Source organism: Oryzias latipes, chromosome 22, assembly GCF_002234675.1.
Source record: "Oryzias latipes chromosome 22, ASM223467v1".
Classification (NCBI taxonomy): Eukaryota; Metazoa; Chordata; class Actinopteri; order Beloniformes; family Adrianichthyidae; genus Oryzias; species Oryzias latipes.
In genome coordinates this window covers 21,424,732-21,452,073 of record NC_019880.2, presented here as the reverse complement: position 1 = coordinate 21,452,073, position 27,342 = coordinate 21,424,732, and the positions used below count along the sequence as shown (strand labels likewise).

At 42.9% G+C, this 27,342-nt stretch overlaps 1 protein-coding gene across 2 annotated transcripts; it reads left to right on the top strand.

Annotated features, from left to right (window-relative positions):
* Positions 1-1,972: 1,972 nt before the first annotated feature.
* Positions 1,973-27,342, top strand: exoc3l4 (exocyst complex component 3 like 4). Of its 2 annotated transcripts, none has more exons than XM_020713628.2 (14): positions 1,973-2,596; positions 5,404-5,640; positions 8,391-8,507; positions 10,968-11,189; positions 12,811-13,429; positions 15,640-15,757; positions 17,197-17,322; positions 17,602-17,702; positions 19,732-19,830; positions 21,818-21,941; positions 22,362-22,484; positions 23,844-23,996; positions 24,374-24,495; positions 26,916-27,342. In XM_020713628.2, exons 2-14 carry the CDS (start codon positions 5,439-5,441, stop codon positions 27,133-27,135), a joined length of 2,346 nt encoding a protein of 781 aa, XP_020569287.1. In that variant the 5' UTR covers positions 1,973-2,596; positions 5,404-5,438; the 3' UTR covers positions 27,136-27,342. The 2 variants fall into 2 exon arrangements, with proteins under 2 accessions (XP_020569287.1, XP_011488990.1); XM_011490688.3 differs by having other exon boundaries at positions 1,973-2,683.

Genomic DNA, 27,342 nt, shown 5'->3' with positions numbered 1-27,342 from the left:
CACGTGGTCATGAATAGTCGCCCCTCACCTCTGAACAGCCCCAACTGTGCGTGCTTTGGATGAGGCGCTCGCTGCGGGCTCTTACACGCTTGCATGCTTTAATGCCACATTCCAGAGGAAAGGAAGACCTCCGCTTTTATTCTGAAAAGTCTGGACTCAATCATTTGGACTCTCTGTGACTTCCTGTCCTGTTTGGGGATGAATCCTCCGTTCCTGCAGGATTTAGTGAGAACTGAACCTCTCTGTTCCAACAAACATCACAGCTACAGGTGGAGTGTGGTGGTGACTCCGCCTCCTTCCTGCAGGTTCCAGATGAGTCTGTTTTAGTATCAGCACTTTATCATCCCTCACTACATCTCCCATAGTTCATTGGGGCAAGCTTTGGGATGAATCTATACTCCAATCAAAGTAATGAAACTCAATAATGAACATGGAACAATAAATTGATCATTTTTTTAAATCAATCCCAGAGGGTGTATAAGAGTGAAAATGTTTTAAATAAAATTATGTTAATCTATAAAGTATAGAAAGATGATAGGTTTGAACCATAAACATATAAATAACTGTTTAATAACTGTATTTTTGTTTGTACCGGATGAAACTGACTGTACATAATGACTGATTTGGGCCAATAATTTAAAGACATTTGGAATTTGATTGCTAAATTTGATTTTAGGAATATAAAGGATACATACATAAATGGGAATTTACTATGAAAGTAAATTTACTGTGCGTGAGTTTGAGAGAAATCTAGTGGTCATGTTCTGTAGATGAAATATAAACTCATATACTGTGATCAGATAGAAAGTTCAGGTTTTTTAAGTCAACTTACAGTTTTTCTCAGTCGCTTTAGTACAATTCTCAGATCAGAATGAAATTCCCAAAACTATTTGTTCTATCTTCACATCATGATGTCACTTGTGCACATCATATAAGCAGTTTCTCACTTCTTTGAACAAGTTGTAATTGCTTTGGTACATCCATGCAAATGATTATGTACAATTCTCTGCTCTTTGCTACATTATCAATTGTTTATGTCATGTTGATCAAAATGTGTTATATAGTTCACTGTGCAATAGTCTTACTCCTCAAAACACCTAGTCATTAGTTCATCGTATAAGTCATTAACTGCAAAATGGTTGACCAAGTTGTCATAATGTGACAAACATATTTCGCTGCATTGCAAGAGAGGATGTTTGCTGTGATGTGGATGAGAATTTGTGGCCTAACATACAGGAACGACAATTCCTACTGCACTGCCTGTACTGTTGTACAGAATGTTGTCGTATCTTTTTTTTCCCTTTGTGTTACTTTTTGCAGTGGTTTTTTTCTATGTTGGTATGACTTGGTCTGTCAACAAATTACAACATGAACAATAAAAGTGTAAATGTGAATCTTGTCCAGTCTCTTGTAATCAAACAAAAAAGGTGTAACTTACATTTTACAATAATTGTCATCAAAACTTTAGCCATAGTTTCCATCAGAACCTCCCTCCAAAGTACACAGTTATATTGACAACATGACTAAGTCATTTGACTGTCTGGTTCGTAGACAATGACACAAGGACTTGACATTCTGATGGCACTGACATGTTCAATGACATAAAGACTTAGTTTTGAGAGTTGAACTAAAGATTTTGAGCAAGTTACAGGCTTTTGCAAGAAATCCATAGTGTTTTGCTGTTTGTACAAATTGTTTTGAGAAATGCACACACGTATTTGCAAACTTCAATTCTGATCTGAGAATTGTACTAAAGCGACTGAGAAAAACTGTAATAGAAGACCTAAGGATCAATAAAGATATGGAAGAAAAAAATGTATAATTGATACAACTATAATATTTAAATGGTTTTATTAACAGACAGAGATAAACGTGTTTGGTCCAAAGATCTTTCTAACAGAAACACGAGTTTTCTAATAAGGACTGAGTTAAATGATTTATTTTAAGGCTCAAAGCACTTTAAAGAAAAATGTAAGTTAAGATGAAATATTAGTATAAAAGACACGGAATTAAGGCAAAGTGATCAAACATTTAAGTAAAAACTAACCTCAATTAAAAGTTGCTTTTCCTGCTAAAATTAAGGGGGGGAAATGAAGTAACGTGTTTTATTTAAACATAAGACAAAACTAATCAAACCTCAGCGACCCAACTGTGTTTCTATTGAAAATGTGACTTTTCAACTCGAAGAAGCTGCAATGTTGGTCATTTCTGTGTAAAAAGGAAGCATTCTTATTGGCTAATATACCACTTTTTCGCGCATGAACACTTTGAAGATAAAACGGTTAATCCTATGAGGTTCGTAAAGTCTCACTTCCATAAACCGGAACAACAACCGTTCGTCCTCCTGCAGCCTTCAGCTGTGTTCCACTTCAGACCTCAGAGCCACAACGACCCAAAATCCTGGCAGGAACGAACCCTTCACCTTTGGACAGGCGCGCACGCGCGCACAAGGTCACCTGTGGGAGGGAGGGGCGTGTTGTCACCTGGCATTTAACTCCTAATGACGATCAAACCGTTTGGACGATCAGGCAGAAATGAAAATGAAAGTTAACAGAGACGCGGCGGCGAGTCATCCTGTTCCACCTGAGCTGCACAGGTAAGGCGGCGTTCACGGACTGCTGGATATTTCTGCTTCTGCCGGGAACGAAGGCGCGCGCACTGCGCTCAGACGGATCTGCTTCAGGTAGGGGAACGACCCGATCTTTACGGTAAATTACCGGGGAGGGACGGTGCTTTTATTTGACCTTCTGAGAGCGCGCTTTCAGAGGGAGGGGTCATCAGGGGCCGAAGGAGCTGCAGGAAGGTGACGGGCAAAGTGCTGATGCGTCATTTGTAAATGATTAGCCTGCGTTAATGATCTGTAATTACAGGGAGATAAGTGTGGAAACAGGAGAGTTAGGATGGAACTCTGGTTCTCTGAATCCCGTGCTTCAAGAACTTACTGAAGGATCCTTTACTGACTACAAAGTCAATTGTGACCTTCCAGTGACCCACATGAAGCTACCAGGACTGTTCCAATCTCATTTCACAAGAACACAAGGAACCCAGGGGGCAGAGAACTCTGGCACTCATCCGGGAGTCATAGAACCGTGTTTACATAAGTTACTCTTGTTCTATTTCATCCCTCCTGACCGCCAGAGGCGGAGCTTCAAGCACTAGATGGTCAGTGCCAACAAAGTCCATAGGGGTCCGGAAAACGGGACACATTCTCACCTCAGAGCGGCAAACCAGAGTGACCGCAAAAAACCATCCATTGGATTGGGGTCAGGCATATTCACCCTGCAGAATCTCGTAAATGTATCCAGGGATGACCAGGAGGCAGCCGCAGGATGTGAACACAGCTCTGGTAGATTGACAAGACACCCAACCCCGGTCAGCAAGGGTCAGCCAAGCATAGCATAAGCCTGCCGAGTGGCACCGCCAACCCAGTGGGCCAAACGTTGCTCAGGAAGCGACCGCTCTTTGCTGGAGCCAGCAAAGCAAACAAACAGGTTATCAAAAGATCTCAATTCTGCAGTCGCCTTAACGAAGCTCTGCAAGGTACAGGCAGGGCACAGGTGGTACTCCTCAGGACCACCAACGTCGACATGGGCAAGGTGCAGGGGCTGATGGCATGAAGGCAACACAGCCCCCTTTGAGACAAAGCAAACGTTGGCCAGAGAATGACCTCCGAGCCATCAGGGGACCAGCAGTGCCTGGAGTTCGCCAACACGCTTGGTGGAAACCATAACCAATAAGAAAACGACCTTGAAGGAGAGCCACGTTAGGTCAGCCGATACCAGAGGCTTAAATGTCGAAGATTGCCAGGGACAGGTCCCACAAAGGAGCTGCCCGGCGACGAGGGAGGCACAGCCGACCGCCACCCCAAAAGAACTGAGAGACCAGGTGGCTGCAGCTAATAGTGACACCGCCCACCCCACATGCCAACACAACATGGCGGCCACGGCAATCGCCTCTAAGCCCATTGAGACGACTGTTGTTGTGATTTTGGGCTATACAAATAAAATTGAATTGCATTGAATTGAATTAATCAAGCAACTCCTGAAGGAACTGTAAAACAGACGCGACCACACAAGCCCCATGTGGCGGCACCAACCAGCAAAAAGACTGATGGAAATGCCACACATGTATCCAAGGCGGCGGGGGTTACCTAGTGTTCTTTAGCAACCAGGTGAACACCTGGAAGCGACTGGGATTGCGAACCCATCTCCCCAATGGAGACAGCAATTCCCGCCTGGCAAGGCGTACCGGCGAGCAGCAGCAGAAACCAGATCTGCACCAACCAGAAGGGGGCCACCAACCAGAGCCTGTGATCCTCCTGGAGAACCCACAGGAGAGCCAAATATATCAGGAAAAGTGGAGGAAATGCATGAACCAGGATGTCCTGCCAGTCCTAGGCCAGAGCGTCCTGTCCCAGGGCCCCCCGAGTTGCCACATCTGGTAGGGCAAACCCAGGGGAGCCACTGTCGACGCCACTATCAAGATCCCCAGGAATCATAGGTGCCGTAGGGAGGGCACCTCCCTACGGCACCTATGCCAAACCTTCCAAACAAGACGAGGATATCAGCCACCCTTCAAGGGGAGGGGCACGGCGTCATAGCCTCAGAGTCCAGGGACACAGAAAGAAAGACAGTGGGCAAGTTCCTCTCCGTGAGATTCACCCGTAGGCCAGTACCCACATGACCCAGCACCTGTCGAGCATCCTGACCGAGCAGCCTCGGCGCCAGAAAAAGGAAGGAACCGCACTCCTGCTGCCACGTCACTTTATAGCCTTACATGGGTCACCGGGATGTCACAGGTGACTTTGTCAGTAAAAATAAGCCAAAATCCAGTATTTATTAAATCATAAATTGCATTTTCCAGACTCAATCTGCTTTTAAAAAACAGAAATATAACTAAAAGGAATATTTCTGTACCATGCATTGTAGTTCTTTTATTAAAAATGGTCTCTCTTTCCGACCTGAACCTCTTTCTAAAGCAGAAGAAAGACTGGTTCCAATCAGCTGCAAGTGACAGTTTAGAGGGCAACCGGTTCGTTGACAAGGGGGAAAAGCGGAAACAAAGACAAGAGCCGCTAAACACTCGATCGTTGGAAACTACATTTGTAATTTAGAAGAAACAGAAAAATAAACTGGAGCTCCGTCTAAAGCTTGCCTAGCACACCACTGGCTGGAGGACGTCTAAAGTAGGAGTGTTCTAGAGCATTCTGCTTCACCACAGAGTTTGTGTGCAGACTTTGAACCTCATGTTTTGTGTAAATAAGATCAGGTCATGTGTGTCTGTGTGTGACTGTACTCGCAGAAACCATCAACAGAACCTCACTGCTGGTTGGCTCTCGTCTGTAGAGCAGAGATCATTCTAACGCCTTAAACTTTCATTTGTTGCTTTTCTTGATCATCATAGCTGGAATTTCTTCAAAGGGCTGAGACAGTTCAGTCATGGACAACCCTGATGAGGATGGAGCGTCCCTCCAGAGCAACGGGACTAAAAGCGGAAGGAAAGGGAAGCTGGGAAAGTTCGGGTCACTCAAGAAGAGCATCAAATGGGTGGCAGATAAGAGTCCTCTGTCTGTAGGAACCAGAAAGTCCACATCCGACGATGCTGAAGGCTTACCTTCTACCTCCTCACCTTCATCAACCGGTGAGTCTAACCGCTGACTTTAACCGGAGACTTCAAGTGGGAATGATGGAAAGATCAGGGGATGACACTTGGTTTTATTATGATATAGTTACTTGTGGTAATTCTGCCCTTTGTGAATGGATAGTGAAAAAGTACTATTTAGGGGTTTTTAAATTAGGAGTTCATATATGTGCGTGTCTACCAAAACACACACATTTGTCTTTGTTATTTTAGTCTTTTATCCGTCAAAGTGGAACGCGGTTGTTGGTCAGACTTCATCTGAAGAACATCTGTGTTTTGGTGAAAACCTGAAATAACAATTATAACAGGAGACATGGGAGAGCAGGAAGAACATTATGGAGATCAGACAGGCTTCTGTTTGCATGTCCTATTCGTCAGATTAGTACTGACTCCAGTAGAAAATAAAAACAGCATGTGCACGTACGTGCACAGGCAGAGATACCTGACAAAGGTGGCCCACTGTTTGCTCCAGAGGGAATTCACCTTGAACTTTTAATTAAAACCATTTGAGAGTTGAAGGACAATGACAGGAATTCAACCTTTACTGGTCTTGACCTCCCTGAGCCGATTATCCCAAAGTTAAGATGAATCAACCAAGACGGTCAGATGTAGCCTCAGGTCCTGAAGATGGAACTGAATTTCATCAAACAGTCCTTTATTGTAAATGTACTTAAAGACTCACTGAAAGATTATAACAGGAGTTGATGCTGAAAAAAATCCATATGAAGCTGCAGCTGAGAATGTCATATGGACATTCTCTTAGGACAGTGTGAAATTGATTCTAAAATAATAATAATAATAATACAATCAAGAAGATAAAGAAACAATGATAATAGAAGGAAATACGTAGGTCTTTCAACCTATTTGAACGTCAACAATAACATCCTGTTTAAGTAAAGAAGTAGTCTCTAAAGGTTTGAGTTAACTGCTACCATTTCAGAGTAAATGATAGTGAACGTCTTCCTGACACAAAAGTACATATTTGTCACTTTAGGAACTGGTTTGGAAATCCACCGGCTGAATCTCTTTGGGTTTTTCCCAAAGGAACCGGTTCCTCTAAGTCGACTTAACCGTGGTTTGTGGGACTTCACGCGTTCTTCCTTTCATCAGCATGAAAAACAAGAGTGAAGGCGAGCTCTGCATAATGCAGCTCAGCTTCCATATGTTCTGCTGCTGTCAGGTCTCTGGTTCTGGCTTCGGCTGACAAGAGGAGAAAGGAAGAAGACTTTTTTCACAACTGAGATGAATTAAGTCTTTGTTGTAAAATCATCTGTGGTCCAGTTTGCATAAATAAGTGGGTGAACTTAAAACACCATAAAGCACTAAAAGGCACTAAAGAGCTTCACGTCAATGAAAAACCAAGATGAAGAATAAAGTATAATGAAAATATAAAACTACTGACTAAACAGGGACACAGTCACTAAATGAAATACAGTAAAATTGGACAAATGGGTCACCACAGCCAATCAGCTTCCTCCATCTTCATAGGTCTGATTCGCACATTTGGTTTGGCAAAGATTTCCGGTCGGATGCCCCTCCTAACACAACCCTCAGTATTTATCCAGGCTAGGGACCGGCACCGTGAAACCCTGGCACTGATTAAATGAAAAAAGCCACTCTGAAAAGTGGAAGTTGTAAATGAAAACTGGTCAGTTGTCATATACAGGTGGGGGGGGGGAAATCATTCAACAGCTGAGGCTCCTCACAGAAAAAGCTTGGTCCCCCTCACCTGGACTCATGATTCAGTCTTCAACCTTAGAGACCCTCTCCAATAAAAATTGTCTTTTTGACGTGTTCTCGTAGCTTTTTTCTCATAATGGAGGACATACATAAAGAAAATTAATCTTAAAACTGCATTTCTAGGTATTTCTTTATTCAAAATGTTGTGAATCAGAAACAGATGATAAACTTAAAGCTGTGACGTAGAAGCTATGGCATAGTAGTAGTAGTAACCTTTTTAGTTTGGACAAGTGTAAAATAACAAAATAAGACAAAAATGATATAAAACAAGAAAATTATATAAAACAAGACAAGACAAAATTATATAAACACAAGTCCAAAAGGGAGTGAGAAGAAGAAAAATCTTATAAACTCTTACCCCCTTTAAGGTAAAGGGGGTGAGAGTTACCATAGCTTCATGCTTCTGATCATCCACTGTCAGACAAATAGATCCGTGAACGTCTTTGTTTTCCTGCTTTGAGCTGGAATCTGGATGGATCTGATGTTGCTGCTGTTTCTGTTGCACCGCTAACGTTAGGTTGGGGTTGTGAGGGGCTGTAAGCTAGAGGGAGAGAGTAGGGTGGGCTTACTCTGCAGGAACTATGTCCTAGAAAAGGACATGAGTTTTGTTTTGTTTTGTCTAAAAATTACATAATCAAAATGAAAAGACGACTGGGAACGCTTTGAAAAGAGATCAGAAGATGATCTCAGAGGAGCCTTAAGTCTCGGTTAGCAGTTTAACACGGTCTTTAAAATCAGCCGGTGGTGTTAGGTGTGAGGGCTTCCTGACTGCATGTCTAGAGCTTAACGAAAAGTCATCTCTCAGCAGAAATGACTGAGAGAGTCAGCAGGCTGCTGGCTTTCACTTTTACTCTGTGGAGTTCTGCTGTTTGCATAAGCAAATATTTACAGTCAATGAAGTGTTTGGTTTGGTAAATGTCAGGACACCAAATCACTTGAACCAGAAAGTAAACAGGAGATGTTTTGTGGGACCTCTGGTGTTTCTTCTGAAGCTCCTGCTTCTCTCTCAGGTCCGAGCTCACCTGCCAGCTCTTCGAGGAACGGCGGAGGCTTCTTCCAAAACCAGGAGGACAATCTGGGCCATGCTGCTTCGCCCAAAAGCAAGGCGCTGACCCGTTCAAAGACAGGTGAAGGACCCACTGACGTAAATCCGGCTGAACGGAAATATTCGTTCATATTTTCTTACAGGATGAGTTTTTTCACATCAGCAGTGTCTTTTGTGTGACTCTGGTTTTTCATTGTTGATTGCCGGGTCTGTCGGTCTGCGTCCGCACTTTCAGGACGGACACAGACGGAGACCATTCAGGAAAACCGCTCTGAAGCTTTGCTCTCTGACCCGGTTTAATACTGAAGTCAGATTACAGATTACTCACTGCACACTCACATCCGGGCACTATTTTATCAGCAAATTCTCTGGGAGCCTTTGTCCATTCATCCATGCAGCCAGCGACGCCGCTAGCCTGGAAGTTTTTACACAGAAACAAGAGGCTAACTGAACACACTTTCCACTCAAGTCCAAAAACACAACAGTTTCCCAGCTTTCTAAAGCCGCTTCATCATTCTGCTGCTCTCCAGGTTGTTTTCCTGACGCCAACCTAAACGCAGAACCACATGACACGGGTTCCTCCAGGGCCTCTTGTTTCAAATTAAAAGCCTCCTCTCAGTGCCATGTTGGTTTCAGTGAACAGAATCCCTCATCATGATAACAAGGCTTTCATTGTGGAGTTTTTATTAAAGCAACACTCCTGTCACACAGGTGTGACAGGTGCCTCCATATAAACATTTGTTCATCCAACCTGGCCTGCATAAGAAAACGGATACCACACCACGGAACTAATATCCATTTTTGAAACAAATACTGCAGTTTTCTTGTTCAAATGAGAGAAAAATAATCCAAAAAATCCAAAAATTAATTTCTGGTTAACTGTTGTTCTGTTTTTATTCGGCTGCTAAATGTTGACAGGAAAAAGGAAAAAACAGTGATTGTGTTAACAAGCAGTGAAAATCACAGAAAGAACCAAGAATGTTTATACACTTTTATACACTGTATACAATTATACACTTTTGGACATTGCTGCAGGGCTTGGAGCCCTCTGAAACTCTCATGATCTAGTCTGATATTATCAGTGTTACAAGTCAGCATGTCACGCGGAGTCCCTTAGGGATTGAATCTTGGGCCTCTGCCTTTTAGCCTGTTCATGCTCTTTCTGGGTCAGCTCACAAGCACCAACAATCTTTCATGGACACGCCTCTCAGCTTTAGGTCGCTCCGTCACCGAACCACTATGGTTCATCAAGGCGGTGCCAAACAGCCACTACGTACATTTTACACTTATTGCACGGATGAAAATTGGTCATACATGTATAACCGTGAAAAAAGGGAGAAAACTTGTAGTTATTACGTGAAATTTTCACAGATGTATCAGGAAGGAACCACGTTAAAACCACGGCAGAAGTACAAATAAACCACGCAAAGAACACGTAGATAACTGAAGATCATGAACCGTCTATGATTATTTCTCTGTTTATCTGCAATTCATTAGTGGTTCATGCATCAATTACGTCACTTAACGTGATATTTGCGCCGTATACGTGATATAAAAGTTATGCATTAGTGGTTCATGCGTGTTAAGTTTGTTAGACAAACACAACTGGAGAAGATGTAAACAGGTAGAGATGTGGAGGAGGGGCTTAAACTCACCGCTTATGATTCCAGTAAATTCACAAATGAATAGTGTTGATGCTTTATTGGGTTTACTGGATTTTATGTTAAAGAAAGAACATAGAAAGAAGTCTGCATCAAAGTGAATTTGTTTCCATCTTCTCACTCATCTTAACTCTGATATTTGACAGACGGAAAAGTCTATTCAAGGTTGTGGAAAATGGGCAAAGGGTCAAAGGTTACTTCAGATGTCCAGTTTAGAATCAAAAGATGAGGAAAAATTAACCCTCGCTAGGCACCAAATACGACCACTTTCACTGTTTGAGGAGAAAAATTTGGAGCAACATTTGGCTAATGAAGGTTTCACTTAATCAGACTAGTCTTTGCTATTTATCTTATTGGTGGATTTCCTCTAAGCTTCTCATTTACAGTCAATGCTTCAGATGCGATGGACACAATCATTTTTCTTCTTTATTTCAGTTTTATGGGTCAGAGTCTAAGAATTTATTCATAATTGGTGTCAGGCTAGTATTCAGCTCACGAAAAAAAAGAACAGAAAAAAGTGGCAGTTTTTACCAGAACCAGCCTTTAAAATGAAAACTAACTGCAGACTATATCTTAATTGGGAATTCAACTTCACAAGTATTATATTTTTATGATTAATAAGTAAAATAAACAATGTATTTTGTTCTTTTGTCTGTATGCATGCAGGCTTTAAGTTATTAGGGGCGTGGCTGCAAAAGGGGCGTGTGGGGGGGGTGCCAACCAGTGATTGCCCCAGGGCGCCATATTAACCTGGACCGCCTGTGTTCCTAAAGCAATGTATTATCCAAGGTTAAAGCACTAAAACCTTTTTGAGGCTGTGTGAGCACCGGCACTGTGAAGCCGTGCTTCTTTGTACTCAAATGTGTTTTTTTTATTAACAGAGCCCAGTATGTCCAAGCTTGGTGACTCTTTCCTGAAGAAAGGATCATCTATTCGCCGCAGCCTGAGGTTTGGCATCAAAAAAGAGAATGACAAAAGGCTGGAGCCTCTGGAAGACGTCTTGGTGGAGAGGACAGAAGGGAAAAACGAGAAGGAGGAAGACATTCCGGAGGAGATGGATGAGCTGTACACTCTGCCAGACTTACCTGACCCGCCACTCTCAGGTACGTTTTCCTTAAGTGGATTTTCTCTCCTGTCTTTTGCCTCAAAGTCCTGAACTAAACCGGAATGCAAGAGCTCAGAGCACTGGCTCCAGACTCACACACTGGACCTCTGTGAAGCTCTACTGGGCCACTAAAAGGATCTTGGGTCACTTCAAAGGCATTTTTAAACAAAGATGAGTCTGATATGCAGTTTTGAAGTGTCGCCATAAGAAACGTAATCATGTGTGAAGTTGTCCGTTTTCTCAGGTAGGCCTACCCTTTTGGCCGCACGCATGCTTGTCCTTTGTTCTGTTCTGTCAGACAGCTTTAATGAATCCAAACGTGGATATCATATTAGCTCTAAAACATCACCTGCGTTTCCATTGACTATGAGTTTGTGCAAGTTGGATTTGCAAAAATAAATTCTCAATTTTGAAGAAACACATTTATTGAAAAAAAGTTTTTGTTCTTGGAGGAGGAGGTTTTAGAGGCATATCCAAATTGACATATTTCACAAAACTGCAATGGAAACACTTTTTATATTAAATGAGTCATGTGACCAACAACCGGAAGCACGATGCCCTTCTTGGTAGGAACTGGCGGCCTTGGGCGCTGCACAGCGGGCGCCACCAGAGGTCCCACAGCGTCACAGAGCTCATCAGAAGTGGAGCGTCTCATGTGGAATTGTTGGATCCACAGCTCCTCTGGAAAATCACCAACCACCATTTCCCAAAATGGCTTCATCCGTAGCCCCTCCCACATTTAAGGAGCTCGCCGCTCCACGACCTGAAGAAGACGCCGACGTCTCCTTTGATAGATGATGATGAGCGCTAGTGCCGTGGTAGAAATGTTAATGGATCTGCTGTCAATCAAAGTATTGTTCACATCCGTGTTTTTGAATGACTTAACGGGGGAGTCGGTTTGTGTTTATTCACATAATTAGGATTTAATAAAAACAGTTTCATTAAGAAATAGTGTTTTTTTTTGACATTTCTAGAATTTGGTTAAAGTTTTGCACATATGTGTGATGGAAACGCAGCTACTGACTGCTCCTTCAGCTGTGACTGTTGTTTCAACAACAGCAGTTGATGATGGGAACCTTCTTGTTTGTGTAAACCCTTCACAGTTTGTCCATAGACAAGAGATTTGTCCTGCTTGTGTTGCAGCTCGAACCCAAAGAACACGACTTTGACAGATCCTGAGATAAGTCTCTCTGTTTACGTGATTGTACAGCACAGACAGTTTCAGGGCTCTGTAAACTTAGTTGGTAAAGAGGACTTGCCCTTCCTCTGCTCTTTATCTTTACAGGGTTGTTATGAGCCAACTGTGGTTCAACCAGCTGACTGATAACCCTCCAGTCTGATGATGGCATGGTGGACTTCCAGAAGTTTATAAAGCTTTCATCAGTAAAAAGTTTTTCAGTCTGAAGGAGGGCTTTGTTTTCTGAAAAGGTTGAGGTTGTACTCGCTTCTGGCAGAACCTTTTTTAAGCGTTCTTACACTGGGAAAGCGGGGCTGATGTCATCTCAAACCATGAAACTCCATCAACAGATGAACGTTTGAAAATCGTTAGACCAAAGTTGGCGTGAGGGAAGGGGATTGTCAGATGGACGTATAAGGCGCGTGTGTTGTTATCCCTGCAGTGATGGAGATCAATAAGCTGATTGAAATGGAAGTGCTGGAGGAGGCCCATCTGAACCTGCTCGCCTTGCGGCTGGAGTTACAGAAGGAGCAGGAGGCCGGTGTGGAGGACTGCTCCACAAAGGTTGCTCAGAAGCAGAAGGACCTAAGCCTTCTCTACGGAAACCTACGGAGCAAGATCCACGAGATAGTCCGAGATTCCAGCACCCGTCCTGCCAGAAACAAGGGACTTCTGGTCCCGGTGGCCCGCATCATTCAGGAGGAGGAGAAGAGGGCCGGGGAACCCGGAGGACTACCAGACAGCTGGGTAGAAGCCTGGAAAGACGCTGTGTGTGACAGTGTCCAGGTCAAGGTGGACAGTGTTGACCTTGAGCCGAGGGAGCAGAATGTGTCCTGGTTGGCGGTTCATCTGGGGAAGCTGGGTAATGCCATTGTGGAGGATCTGGAGAATGTGAAGAGGGAGCTGCGATGGTCTTACCCACGCACCTTCAAAGTTTTCAGCACGTATGTGAAGAGCTACCACAGAGTGGTGGGGCAGCACCTGAAGAAGCTGGAGCAGCAGTCCACGGAGCTGAAGGATCTGTACGCTCTGCTGGACTGGATCCTCAACAAATACAAGAGGTCAGTGTCTGCCAGCGGACTTTCCTTACTCCAGGATCTTCTTTTCTCTCACCTCAGTCACAGATGCTAAAACCGGCTGATACGTCAACCTGAATGGAGCGAAAAGGAAAACTGTAAGCAGTCCTTCCTAAAAGGGTTCTTTCAGTTTAAAACCTTCTAAATTCAACTAGATATAAAAAAAGTTGAACTCAGAATTGTGTCATGTAAAAAAGTTTACATCTGGACTAATTTTATGTAAATTGCTCAAAAATTCAGACAACTCTCTGTAAATCCAGAGTTTAGTGTCTGTTCGGTTGGGTTTTGTATGTTTTCCCTTATATGATATTTCAATATTTAAAAGATTATATTCCTTTGGCACGTAAAGCTATGAATAAAAATACATTTTAACAGAGGAATTCATTTTTATCTTAATCAACAAAAACAAAATGTTTTTTTGGACAGAACAGCTTTAAAACTTTTGTATTTTGAGTCTTGTAGACTTTTTTGTTCTTTTTGGTAAAGTTTGTCATTTTCATTTGCTCACGTTTTGTTTGAAGTGCTGTGAAAATACATAGTTATGATAAGTTTGGTGAACACATCTGTGGTTCAGCTCAGACAAGTGGAATTGACCCGACTTGGTAGAGGCGAGCTTGTGGTTGGACGTCTTTTTGCTTTCATCATGTAGATAAAAAGGTAAAGACTTCAGAGACACAACAAGAAGAAAAACTGACAAAGCTTACTTCAGGATCGATTTGATACCTTTTTACAGACATAATCTTGGTCAAGTTTTCGCTCAGATCAGTGTTTCAATGCGTATCTGTGTCCTTTACATCCCTACTGTTTGGTGTAAGTGCAGAGTTACCTTCCAAAAGGCTTTAGGTCCTTCCTGGGACGGTTGACCATGTCAGTACCATGCATCTGACCGTCAGGTTTTACATTAAAGAGAAGAGCTTCTTCAAGGAGAGTCTGTTCATAGTTTAAATGAGTTCGATTGGTGAATTTTTAGTGCAAAAATCACTGACCACATCTGAGAACTGGACTGAGTGGCCCCACCCCCTGGGGTTCCAAACAGGAAGTAGCTGCTGGTTCCAAGAAGCCAAAATGGACTCCTATAGAGAAACAGCTGATCCTCCGTCATTCATTTGGTCAGAAGAACCGTTCTTGATCTGATCAGTTTTTTTTAACAAGTCCTTGATAATCCTCATTTTTTCATAGTTTTTCTTTAGTTCAAGTTATTCCAGTTATAAACGGACCAATCAGATACCTTCATAAAAGAAGGTGGAGCCTGAGCCCCCCCACATTCAATGTTCAAGAGTTTTGATTGACAGATTTTGTACCACTTTCACTGGTAGGGGCGTGGACTTCCTGATTGGTGAGAGTGGTTGTCGTAGAAACGGCGACTCAGACAGACTCTGAACGATCACTGATTACTGAGGTTGTCTGGGTCCAATATGGCGGCATCTGTATGGCATAAAAATGGCAGCTGAATTGACTTTATTTGGTTGAAGCTGGAAGTAATAATAATTGATACTTTATTTATCCCACAATGGGGAAATTCTTCTCTGCATTTTGACCCATCCCCTGGGGGTTGTGGTGAGCTGCAGACTGGCTGTGCTTGGGGGGTGACAGCTGGCTGGGGAGAGTGGGGATTGATATGCCAACCCTTTGGTAGTTGGATGACCTGCTCTACTGCCTGAGCTAAACTGCCACCTAAATGCTTTTCCTCGAATGATGTCAGGATCGCTTGCTCAGTCCAGTTCTCCAATACAGTCAAGGGCAAAAACTCAACCGAACAGGTTTTGACTTTCAGCACACTCGACTTTTCTGACAGGTTTTTCCAGACGGTGGTGATTATTAACTGTTGCTGTGGTGCAGTGTTTTTCTCATTTGACTGGGGTTTGAAAACTGCATTTGTGTTGTTAGATCTCAAAGGCCTGTCAAAGCCTGAGCCAACTTTTGTTCGGCTAGACTTTTTGCTTTTGGGAAAACAAAAATCTTTTTTGCAACAAAATTTACACTTTCAAAGAACAAACAAAAACCAAAAATCTGAACCTCTTCACCCCCATAAACATCTTCAAATACTCCCAAATTCCCAGTAGAACCAGAACCTTATAGTTCTAGATGAGGAACAGTCTACCAGGACACGAGCAACACGAACAAGCAGCCTCTGAGGCCACGATCAACCACAATAGAACATTAACGTTGAAATGCACTTCCTTTGACTCCTGCAGTGAGAGGATCATGGGAAGTCTGTCCTTGCAGCCGGACATGAACGGGGAAAGCACTGATCTGCAGCTGGAGTCTGACTTCCTGAAGCAGCTGAAGGACAAGTATGTCTGCAGAGTGAAGGTGAGGAGCTCCAGGTGAACTCTGGTTCATTCAGACAAACAACAACTAAAACTTAAGTGCTCTTCTCCACACCAGAGCGCAGCTGCAGTTGTCAGAAAGGTTCTTTACAGTCAAGACTAAAAGCTTCCTGGAAGTTAGTATGTGCAACCATGAGCCGTTTGATTGGAAAGGACACAGTCACCCCTCAAAGCATAATAGGACGACGTTTTAGAGGTTCCACTGTGAAAAGAAATATTTCTCAGCTCTTCCCATTTCTATTTTTAAAAAGTGGGACACCCACAACTATTTACATCTTTTTGCAAACTTTCTTCTTCTTCTTTTTCTTCTTTATTATGCATTTATTTATTTAGCTCATGGAATCACATCATGACATCAGACAAGAAAATAAAACAGAAGATAAACTAGAACATTTACATTGCAGGAAGGTGGAAGAAGCCATAAAAGACAATGAATTAAAGAAAAAGAGACAGAATAATAAAACAACAAATGGCAAAAAACAAACAATTTCCGTAGAAAAATTAGTATTTGGCCAACAGTCTATTTTTGTAAATTGACAGGGATTTAGCAGGTCAGAGTGTTTTTGCTTCTGTTTCACAGCAGTTGACTCACAGCTTGTATGTGCATGTGTGTAGATCAAGAGTCCTAAATATTTAACATCTTCTCTTCTGTCATCCCACCCCCTTTTCCCATCATCATGTGGGAAAAGGGGGTGGGGCGATTTGTCAGTTATCTCTGCTTTTATTGTCATCCTTACAAAACCTTTACTGTGTGTTTGTCTTTGGTCAGTGGACTTTTAATATTTCATGGTCTCATCCAGGTTACAAACTTCACATTTTCCATCAGTATGTTCAGGAATGACCTAGACATTGTCATTCTGCTGCGTTTTGGCAGCTGTGGATATTTCAGCTCAGCAGAGGTCTGAAGACAGAAAAGTGGTTCACAGACTGTCGGAGTGACAGACTGAGAATCACGAGGTCGTTGTTTGATTTTCCCACAGCGACGCCTTCTGCATGTCGCTCTGTCAGCATTAGGGTCATTTTCAGTCAAGAAGAGACCTGCTGGTTATTGGATAAAAAGTAGCTTTGTCAAAATGTGCCTCATGTTTTAAGAGTTTGAGGCTTGACTGCGCACGCCCTTCTGTCCTGTTCAACCATCACAACAGAGCGGCCGGCGCTTTGCTGATCCGTGTTGCTTTGCACAGAGGTCAAGACTGCCGCAGCAGGTGGCTGCAAAGACACGACAGGAAACGCCCTAGTCATTGCTGAAAAATAGAAAAATGAGACCTCAGAATGGTGTCCGCTGACAGGAAAAGGCTCTGCTCCATAGTTTATTGCTCCATAGTTTATAAATGCTGACCCTACATGTGTGTGTGTGTTGTGTGTGGGTGTGTGTGGGTGTGCGTACATGTGTGCGTGTCCACACGCTCCGTGCTGCCACAGGAGGATGTGAGGATTTCTCTGGAGAGAGTCATTGAACTGGAGAACGAGTCCGTCTGGAGTGTCAGTAAAGAGCTGGAGATGGAGGACGACGTCCTCTGCTCTCCGTTTCCTATGGACATCTGGACTGTGAGCGTTCACACATTTCACACTTCATTGATCAAGACATGAACACTTCTCAACTGCACTGTAAAAATAATCAAACACTCATACATATGGGTACACATGGTAAACACTTTGAACCTCTGGAAAACTACAGAAAAATCCATAAATTATTATAATTATTATTATTATATGTTATGTTTAATTGTTGAACCTGACGTCTGCATCTGTGATGGTGTAATACTGCAGCATGACCAGGTGGTGGCAGCAGACAACTGTGTTCATAACTTTCATTTTTCTTTATAGAAAGTTAAATCAAGTATCGTCAACTCCAAACAGCTGGATGTAAATCTGGAACAGGAAGTGACCCAAACATGTCTGGAAGAGCTGCAAAACTTCCCTAAGAGGTTTGTCTTGATGAACTCATTGTTGTTTTATTTTATTTTATGCTTTCATTTAATTTTTTATTTTGTTTATTATTTTATTATTTTAGTTTATCTTTATTTATTTTTTATTACTTTTTTTAAAATTAGCTTTATTTTAATGGGGCAGCGCAGTAAAAAAAAAAAAAACATGATAAACTTGGTTAAAAAAGCCAGAATTAGCCAAAGGCTAGTTTTCATTTGTGGTCTCGTGGCCCTGATGTAAACATAAAAATAAATACAATAAAATAAATAAAAAACATTTAATCACAACATCCAATCAGGCTTATCTTTTAGTGTGGGCAGCTATAAGAATTGACAAGCTGCAATTTAAACCTTTTTTTGATGCTGTTTGCATCCTAACCTCCTCTGGTACTGAGTTCCACGCACTGGCGCTCCTTCCTGATCAGGCCGTTTTACCCAAAGTACTCCTGCGCAGAGGAATGTGGCCGTCGCCTCTGACAGAGCCGCGTGTAACTCGCTCAATGCTGTTTCTTTTCCAATTCATGGAGCACTTTATACATCAGTTTCATGTTGGGAAATGTCTGAGGACTGTCCCAGTTTAAAATAATATATTTTTTAAATTACACACTCATGGCAGTGTCTTGTTTTTTTCTATTCATAACTTTAATTGCTTGTTTGAACAAGACTTTGAGTGTTTTTTGCACTCTGAGCAGCCTGGGTCCAACTGGTTTTACAATAGTCAAAGTGACTGAAAATCATAGACCGCAAACATATTTCTGCAGCTTCTTTCATTTCAAATTGCATGAAAATTTGCAAAGTTAAACTTGATTTTATACTCAATTTGTTAAAATGGGCTTTAAAAGTTAGCTGTGAATCCAATATTAACCAGATATATTTATGTTGGCTGACAATTTGTATCTTTTCTCCGATAACATGTATGTCGGGATCAGGTGACATTGTATTTATCTCAGTGAAGTAAATGCCTGCAGCTTTCGAGATGTGTAACTGTAGACAGCACTGCTGCAATCAAATTGTGACACAGGACATTGATTAAGTGAGTTTAGCTGCAACAGTGTCTTTTGTACAACCGTGAACACAGAAAACCTCAAACTTAAACTTCTGCTTCACAGGTTTTCTTTTGAAAGTGGTAATTCTCCAAACACAGCAGAAAAAAAAGTAACAGACGAGAGAAGCAGCTGATTCTTTTAAGGTGGACAGGACTGCAGTGGATCAGACACCGTTACCTCTGGAAGTTGCATCTAAAGATGCAGATGGAGGTCACATCTGCATCTTTAGATGCAGATTCGTTTGAAGATCAGTGGACCTTCACCCGCATGGCTCTGCATACTCAAGCGTGTTTGGGCTTGTTTAGTTTGTAGCTTTATACAAATCAGGAACTTGGAGCTTGTGCCTGAACATTCATGCACTCATGTCATGATTTATTTTTTTATTTATCTCCTTCTTTTTTGACATTTCATCAAAAGGTCATGAGCGTTGGTGGTGGTGGTGGTGGTGGGTTGGCGTTTTTCTGTCAGAAGCGTTTTCAGCTGATGGTAGATTTGTGGTTATGATAACTCCGTCTCTGGTCTGCAGAGCGACTGAGCTCTTATATGAAAATATACGACACTCCACTCATAAACAAGAACCTCAAAAAAAGGTTTAGGTTTTTGGAAAGAGGCATTTTGCTTTTATAATTGATCATTTTTATACCGAATAAGATGAAGAACTTCTACTGGATTGTAGAGACGCCACTTTGTTGGATTAAAAGATCAATTTAATGAAAAATTTATTTTTTCTGCTCATTAAATAGTTCATCCGTGTCCAAAGTCTTCCTTTCATGGATGACTTTCTCTTGAAACGTTTATTTTTCTCATAAAGCAAAGGAGCATTCTGATGGGTTTTGCAAAAAAAATGCATTAAAAATGTGAATTTCAAAGTGAATTTTATGTTTTTGGTTGTAAGTATCCCCTATCAGAAGGTATGTTGAAGCTTCATGTCGGAGCGTTTTCCTGCCGCCTCCTGTCGTTGAAGAGTCTCGCTTCTTCTGCAGGTTTGAGGAAGAGTTCAGACGCCACTTCAGCGCCATCCAACCACAGCCTCTTTGGACCGAGTATCTCGTTGCATACATCAACAGCTTCACAGCTTTACAGTAAGTCAAGTGATTTCACCAGTACTCCCATAATGCATTGCAAAGAGGAGCGTGCTCAGACAAGCTCTTAAACAAACAACCTTGATCTTTGTTTTCTCAGCAGACTGACATTTTCAGGGGGGGAAAAATGATATTTTGTACTTAAAGTTCCACTTTTGTTCACTCTAAATCACTGTAGGGATGTGAAAACAAACAAAAACTGGTATATTTATATTTGTTGTGAAAAAAATCACATTGATTTAGCAGTTTGGCATGTAGTCTACCTGAAATCACTTTTCCAAATGTAGAGCTTTTTCCACAAAAACATGTGGATGCTCCTCAACAGTGTTTCCATAAACATGTGCAGTAAATCTACAGAGAAATACTGATTGTGCTTCGTATGCTCAGTGTAAGTAATGATTCTCTTTATAGATAGTTTCAGTTAAAAAGGCACAAAGCTGAAGTTCTCTTCATAAAAGCCTCCATTGAGCTGTTTTTGTGTCGATTGATTCATTGTTAGCGCCTGTTTCCAGCACAGACAGAAGCTCCTTGTGGGCAAAGGAGCTGCTGAACGTTTGTTTGGATGAATCACGGCGGAAGTCTCTCTGCTGGGAGAATCGCTGACCTCGTCATGGAGAGTATCCGTGCTCCAAAAGAGGAACTGTTTTGGTGCCAGCCGCGTTTGTGAAAAAAGAAAAAATGTCAAATGTCGCGAGCGTTGCAAAGAGGGCTCCGTCACGTGGTTTCAAGGAATCGCTGCAGCGACTGGGAAGTGGATTTGTGTTGCGGGGGGGGGGCATGTATACCGCTAAAAGCATGTCTGCAGGGAGGGGGGTGTAAACGTGCTCCATTCTGTGCAGCAGCTGTTTTAAGCTGAGAGGTTATAAAACACTCCCCATCTGTCTTTCACTAAACTCTGTGCATCATAAAAGAAAAATGCAGCTCGTGTCCCTAGAAACACTCAGTGAACTTGATGCTCTGAGGTTTTCCTTTTCTGTGATGCAACATCGTCTAAACAGAGAATTGATGGCAAGCAAAAGCAGCATTAGATGAGTCTGAATGAAGAGTGTTTGTGCTGATCATCCATGTTTGATAGTTTGAGCCAATGACTCTGTGCAGATTTGTCCTAAAAAAGCTGAGCTGGTGTTTGCGTCTTTGTGAAAGTTGCGGCTTCTTTCGCTTGACTTTAACGTTTCTTTTAGCTCTGAGATGCTGCAGATGTTTCCAACTGCAAAAAGGTCGGCAGAGTTACAGCAGAGCTTACGTTAAGGCCGTGTCCCACAGCCACTACGTACATTTTGCATGGATGAACTTTGGTCATGCGTGAGTGAACATATGTGGAAAAAGGGAGAAAAGTTGTGACTTTTTCACAGATGTATCATAAATGAACCACGTTAAAACCACGGAAGAAGTACGAATGAACACGCAAAGAACACATAAACTAATGTAGGACATGAACCGTGTGATTATTCTGCTCTTTATATGCAATTCATCAGTGATTAGAGTGTTTTTGACGATATGTGATATAAAAGTTATACATTTGTGGTTCATGCGTGAAAAGTCTGTTAGACAAACGTGGAACGATTGGGGAAAGACACACATTTGCGCATGAATCTGGCAAAAATGACACACAATTGTATAAGATTTTTGTCATAATTGCGTATAAACTACGTGATATATGCATCGACTGCGTAATTCTCCACCGACCAAAAACTCGGAACAGCTCGAAATTCACGTGAAGACCCGTCGGCCGAAACTCTCGACGGACATCTGCACATCGACGAACGCAAGAAACACGTATGAATGACGTAGATCACGCATGTGTCATGAAAGACCGACATTTCATATGTGGACAATGTGAAAATGTACGTATTGACTGTGTGACGCGGCCTTAAAGTGGAGAGTTGCTGAAAAAAAAAAGAAAGCCAAAGAATTTGGCTTTCAGAGCATCTTTGCCTCCTTCGTGATGGATTGTTTTCAACGTTGTGTCATTTCCGGTGTCCTGCAGGAAGCACATGGACGGTTACCACGGCAGCTGTCCTCGCCAGGTGGAGGCTTTTAAAGGGGAGGTGGCGTCCCTGACCGCCAGGCTGATGCAAAGCCTGGAGGACCAGTTCAAGCAGGACGTTAAGGTAGAGTGCCTTATTTTTGCTGGAATGGGTGCAACGCTGGGCTGTCCCCCCCCCCCCCCCCCCCCCCAACATATGTTGCAATTTTTCTGCTGCGGTTTCTCAAAGAGGAATTGAAAATATAATTATTCCCTTGGAAACTTTGTTTCACAACACCCCCACCACACAGTTTCTTGAAATGAAGACTTTCACAGAACAGGTAGGATGAAGGTGAACGTTTGGTCTGAATAAGCTTTCAGCAAACATCCGCAGAGCAGAAGAATCAACTCAAAGCACAATGAAGAAAAGCATCAATCACCACGAATTACAGCCACTGAACAGAACCATCTGCGTTCAGCGCAGCAGACTTCACTTATACGATGACTGTGATGTGATGAAGTGCTGCAGATTGATCACAGGAAGACACACGTCTCTGTTTTTCAGCTGTACCTCAGGAGAATGGTGACCAGAAAGTGGCTCACCAACGACGACGACTTCCATCAGCTCCTCACTCGGACAGAGCGGCTTTCCCAGCACTGCCATCTCCTACAGCCCCCACACGCCCAGGTGAGCAGGGGGCAGGTAGCGACCAGCCTGGATCAGAAGGCTTAGCTGCCATCCTTTCTGTTAGGATGCTAGGAAAACAAGGAAAAAAATGATATCGGAAGATTTGTGGCTAAAGTTTTCAGCAAATAAACTCTGGAAGCTTAGTTTTATAAACATTATAATGTATTTCTTATCTTTGCACACATATTTACTGATGAAAACCTTTTTAGTTTTGAGTGTTGCAACTCTATGTTTTTAAAAAAACGATCAGCTGTCTCCACTATTTACTCTACAAGTTTAGAGCTTCTTCCCCAAAGATCTTTTTAAACAGGATCACAGGCAGAATGTCACAGGAAATTGACTCCTTCACAATATGGATCTATATTTCTATCAACTCTAAAAACGGAGGAGCAAAGCCGGGGAGTGAGGAAGAGTGAGGAAGATGGTGCTTTACAATCAAAACCAAATGAAATGAAAATAAAACCCCAACCCTCCCCCTCTCCTCCACCCCATTAACCCACACAGAATGAATACGTCTTATCAAGTAACTTAGAAGAGAAACTTGGCTCTGCTGTGAGGAAACAGAATGTTGGGATTATATTTATACCAGGAGCAGCTCAGACACGGCAACGGCGCCCACTCCAACCTGGACCCCAGCCGCCCCAGTGAAGGCAACAACCACGGCATCAACCCCCGACCAAGCCGGCAAGCCCTAGCACAAAGGATCCCTGCACAGGCTGGATTCATGATAAGAAAGAGGTTATAATGAAAAACATAGGAGGGGTGGAGGGCTCCACCTCAGGTTCCCAAGGACTCTTACTTTAAAAGCAGATTAAGACCATTAAAACATTTATAAACCATTAAAGAATCTTAAAACACTCAAGTTTAGACCTGGAAGGTCTTCATGGCATCATTCAAACACAGCATTTCACTGAGGTGTCCGACTGAACGATGGACACGCGAACAGGCGTGTTGCTGCGGCCTGCAGGGTGTTTGTCACTGGACGTTTTTACCGTAGGAACAGTGAAAATTCTACGTCTGTGTTCTGTGGCATTGTGATACTCGACCTAACGACCCTTTCATTACATCCATCAAAAATAAAACCTATTGAGACCCTGATGTGCTTGACGGAAAAATATCCTCTCTGATGGTGCGACCGATTTCCACTGTTGAGTCGTTGCCTGGAAGTCATTGAGGATCATGATGTTGTTGTTAGCTTCATTCCTGTGGCTGCCATTGTTTTTTGACAGCATGAATGAGAGGAGGGTTTCCTGCTTTAGCACCGTGGATGAATAGGTGGAAGTTCACGTGATCTGGCAGCCGCTGCTGCTCCTGTTGTCGTGCCAGATCCCTCAGTCTGTCTGTCCCTCCATGATGCAGGAGTTTGCCAGCCGACTGCACTACCACGTGGTCCGGGAGTACGTCGGCCAGCTGATGAAGAAAAGCTACTCGTGCAAGAACCGTAAACACGAGAAAGCGGCAGCCAAAATCAGCAAGCAGACGGGCGCGCTCAGGGATCTGTTCAGCAGCATGGTAACCACACCACACCACTAACCTTTGACCCCAGAGTTTTGGCTCCAGTGTTTCTCCATCCGTTAATTAATTATGTTAAATGCGATCCAAGTTTGAAGACTGTGTGTCATTTTGCCGACAGCCGCCGGCTGTCGGCAAAATGACACACAGTCTTCAAACCGGTTAACAGTTAAGGAGAACGTTTTAAACCAGTGTTTAGATTTAGGCTAAACCTTTCTTGCTCTTTACGTAGACATCGGTAAATTGTCGAACTAAATCTTCCAGATCTTTATTGAATCTGAAGGTAATGAGGACTGATGACCTGACATGAACCAGCTGCTGCGTTGTTATCAGGCGCTCTGGAAATCCTTTGGTTAAGCGGCTTCCTCTGCTTGTAGAATTCCAGCATGGAGTGGCTGCACCCTGTGGGGGAAGACCTGAGCACCATCATTGGACTGAAGAACAAGGCTGACATCAAGCACCACCTGCAGCCTCTACTGGAGCATTACCCAGACTTCAGGTGAGCTCAGCGATGTTAGCAAAACATCTGTATGTTCTATGAAGTGATAAATAAAATAATAATAAATAATCATCAAAAGGAAAAATTTGCAGTGAAAGCAGGCTTGAGTTTTGGTCATTTCTGGATCATTTTCCATAGAAATCAAGCTGACTGACTTGAATGTCTGAAGAGCCCCCTGTGGTTGTTTAGTGAACTGCTCCTGGCTCCAGTTATTTCCAGGTGGTGATGAGTTTCCTGTCATGCTATACCTGCTGGGTGACCCAGGTTTGAATCCCTGATGAGACATTTTTAGAAGTTGGGAAAAAAAGTTCCTGGTAGTCATTTGCGTTTAATCATTCATAAGAATACATCCACTTCAGACTTCAGTGGAAAGGGAAATGTGTTTCCTCCTCTATATTGAAAAATAACCTCCAAGAAGGTCGAGACCCCTGAGACCCAAATGCAGATTTGGTTCTGTCATACGAGGGTCAAAGAAGAAGTCCTTTACTTTGGGGTTTTCCAAGCTTTCTTGCTCAGTTTGCTCTCTTTGAAAAAAAAGGAATGGTTTTTCATCAGAGGGGTCACGGACAGCAAGTTCATAGTAAATTCCAACTCTGCTGTAACTATTCTCTAAAAAAACACATTCAACTGCATTCTTGATGGTGAATCACAGCAGAGTTGTGGTCCAACATGAAGGGATGTCCTGTGGCTGCATGGTGGATGGGTGTGTGTGTGTGTGTGTGGGGGGGGGGCCTGTGGAAGACGGTGTGTTTCTAAAAACTCACTGAAGCTCCTGAGCTGTCGTAACATGACTGTTTTGTCTCAGTGACCACGTGCACGTGCAGAAAAACACCAAGAAATCCTAAATGAAGACAGACACGTTTGAAAGTTCCTCTTTTGTGGGCAGCAGTTCTGCTTAAATGAGGAATGAAACTCCATCAAAGGCGAATTTCCATCCAAAGCAACAATGAAGTTAAGGAAACAATGAGGGAATTTACCTGAAACAGGTGAAGGGCTCTGCTGTGTGCAGACACATTCACGTGCAGAAGCATGCATGTTAACTGAGTGGAACGGACTGGAGGTCATCTTAGGTGAAGCGTGCAGATCTAGTTCAGTTCAGAGGCTCCAAACAGCCAGGAAGAAACTGCAGATAAAAATGAACACGTGTCCACGAGCTCCTGAAAGCCCAGCTTGGTTCTGTCCATGTGTGGAAGTTCAGGCCTATTGTTCTGTCAGCAAACTGAACATAAATCTCTGGGTTGAGCAGGAGTTACTGCTCTGAAACACATCAGGTTTTCTCAACCTTCTGAGACGTCAGCTCACAGAACAGAGAAAGAAACTTTTATTGAATCCATGTGACTGACCCAAATACAGACCACAGTGAATATTTAAACCCTCGCTTCAGGATGATGTACAGAGATTAATTATTAAACCGCCAAAAACCCAATTTCTTTACTTCAAAGTTCACCCTTGAGAAGGACATTTTTGTTATTACCGTCTTAGCTCTCAGTTGTGTGGGGCAACATGGCTTTCGGGAAAATCCTCATCCAACCAGAGAAAGGCTTTTATTTCACTGTATTGTTCCAAAGAGTTCAGTCCTGCTTTTGTACTTTACAGGGAAACTCTGAAAATCCAATGAAAGTGGTGTTTTTGTAGCATTTTACTGATGGAGAAAAAAATACAATGAAAATAACATCTCTGAGTATTTATTTCATCAGTTTAATCAATTCTTTTTCTACTAGTTTCCAGCAGGCTGAACCCCCCCCCCCCGATGTTCATTAGAATTCAATCAAATCGTATAGTACAGACAGAGGACATGAATGAAGCTCGTCTAACTGATCAACCAGAAACACAGACTGACATAAGGGACGGAAATGAAAGAGGAAATCTTCAAATCTCTGAGCCGTTCATAGAAATTGCCTTTTTCGTCCCAATACATTTGAAAATGAAGGTACGTGCTACATTTGCCAGGACACAGTCTCCCTGCTCTGCTCCATTCTGATGAATCCACTGTCAGACAAACAGATCCATGAACGTCTCTGTTTTCCTGGTCTGAGCTGGAATCTGGATCAGAACTGTACGGATGGATAGATCTGATATTGCTGCCATTTTCGTTTCACAGCTAATGTTAGCTAGGGGGTGTGAGGGGCTGTAAGCTAGCGGGAGAGCATGTAAACAAAGGGATGATGGGAAAGGAGAGAATGCTTCCAACAGCCCCACCCACAACTCAGAATTGATTTTCTAATGAATTCCTGCCACTCTGCAGAAACTTTGTCCTAGAAAACAACACAGGTTTTTAGATTTTGGCTAAAAACGGCGTCATGTCATCATCATACAAAGACAACTGAAGGGCTTTGACCATATCAGAAGAGGATAAAGGTTTAGATGCTGCACAGGTCCAGAAAGAGTGTTCATGCTATCACCCGTCTGTTTTCCTACAGCAAGAAGCATCTGGTGGCAGTTCTCTTCTTCCGAGGGGACCTGGGACGCCGTGAGCACCAGCTAATCCTCCAGAGACTAACAGACCTCAAAAAGGGCGGCAGCGGCTCCAGCTGCGACCGGAGCCGAGTTCTGTTCGGGGACATGCCGGTCACCACCAACACCAACTGCCTCCCCGGCCCGCCTTTCTCCTGCTTGAGCCGCATCCTGCCGGATCGCTAAAACACGCCGCTGTGTGACAAAAATCAGACGTACGCGATAGCTGTGGGTTTTCGGAAGCCTTCTTTCTGTCCCGCAGCAGGAAGCCGTCCTGGACTGAAGAGCCAGATTGTTTCTGCAATTCCTCCTCCTTACTGAGCCTTTAAGTAAAAATTAGAGCCCAGCCACAAACTCAAAAACTCACCAAAAGTTGCACGCACTGAGAACCCA

What these genes read in the sequence shown, in the direction of transcription:
- exoc3l4 (XM_020713628.2), top strand. Translation starts at nt 5,439, where the DNA reads ATGGACAACCCTGATGAGGATGGAGCGTCCCTCCAGAGCAACGGGACT. An exon ending in TTCCTATGGACATCTGGACT is followed by an intron (nt 17,323 to 17,601) that starts GTGAGCGTTCAC and finishes TTTTCTTTATAG; the next exon opens with AAAGTTAAATCAAGTATCGT. An exon ending in GGGATCTGTTCAGCAGCATG is followed by an intron (nt 23,997 to 24,373) that starts GTAACCACACCA and finishes CTCTGCTTGTAG; the next exon opens with AATTCCAGCATGGAGTGGCT.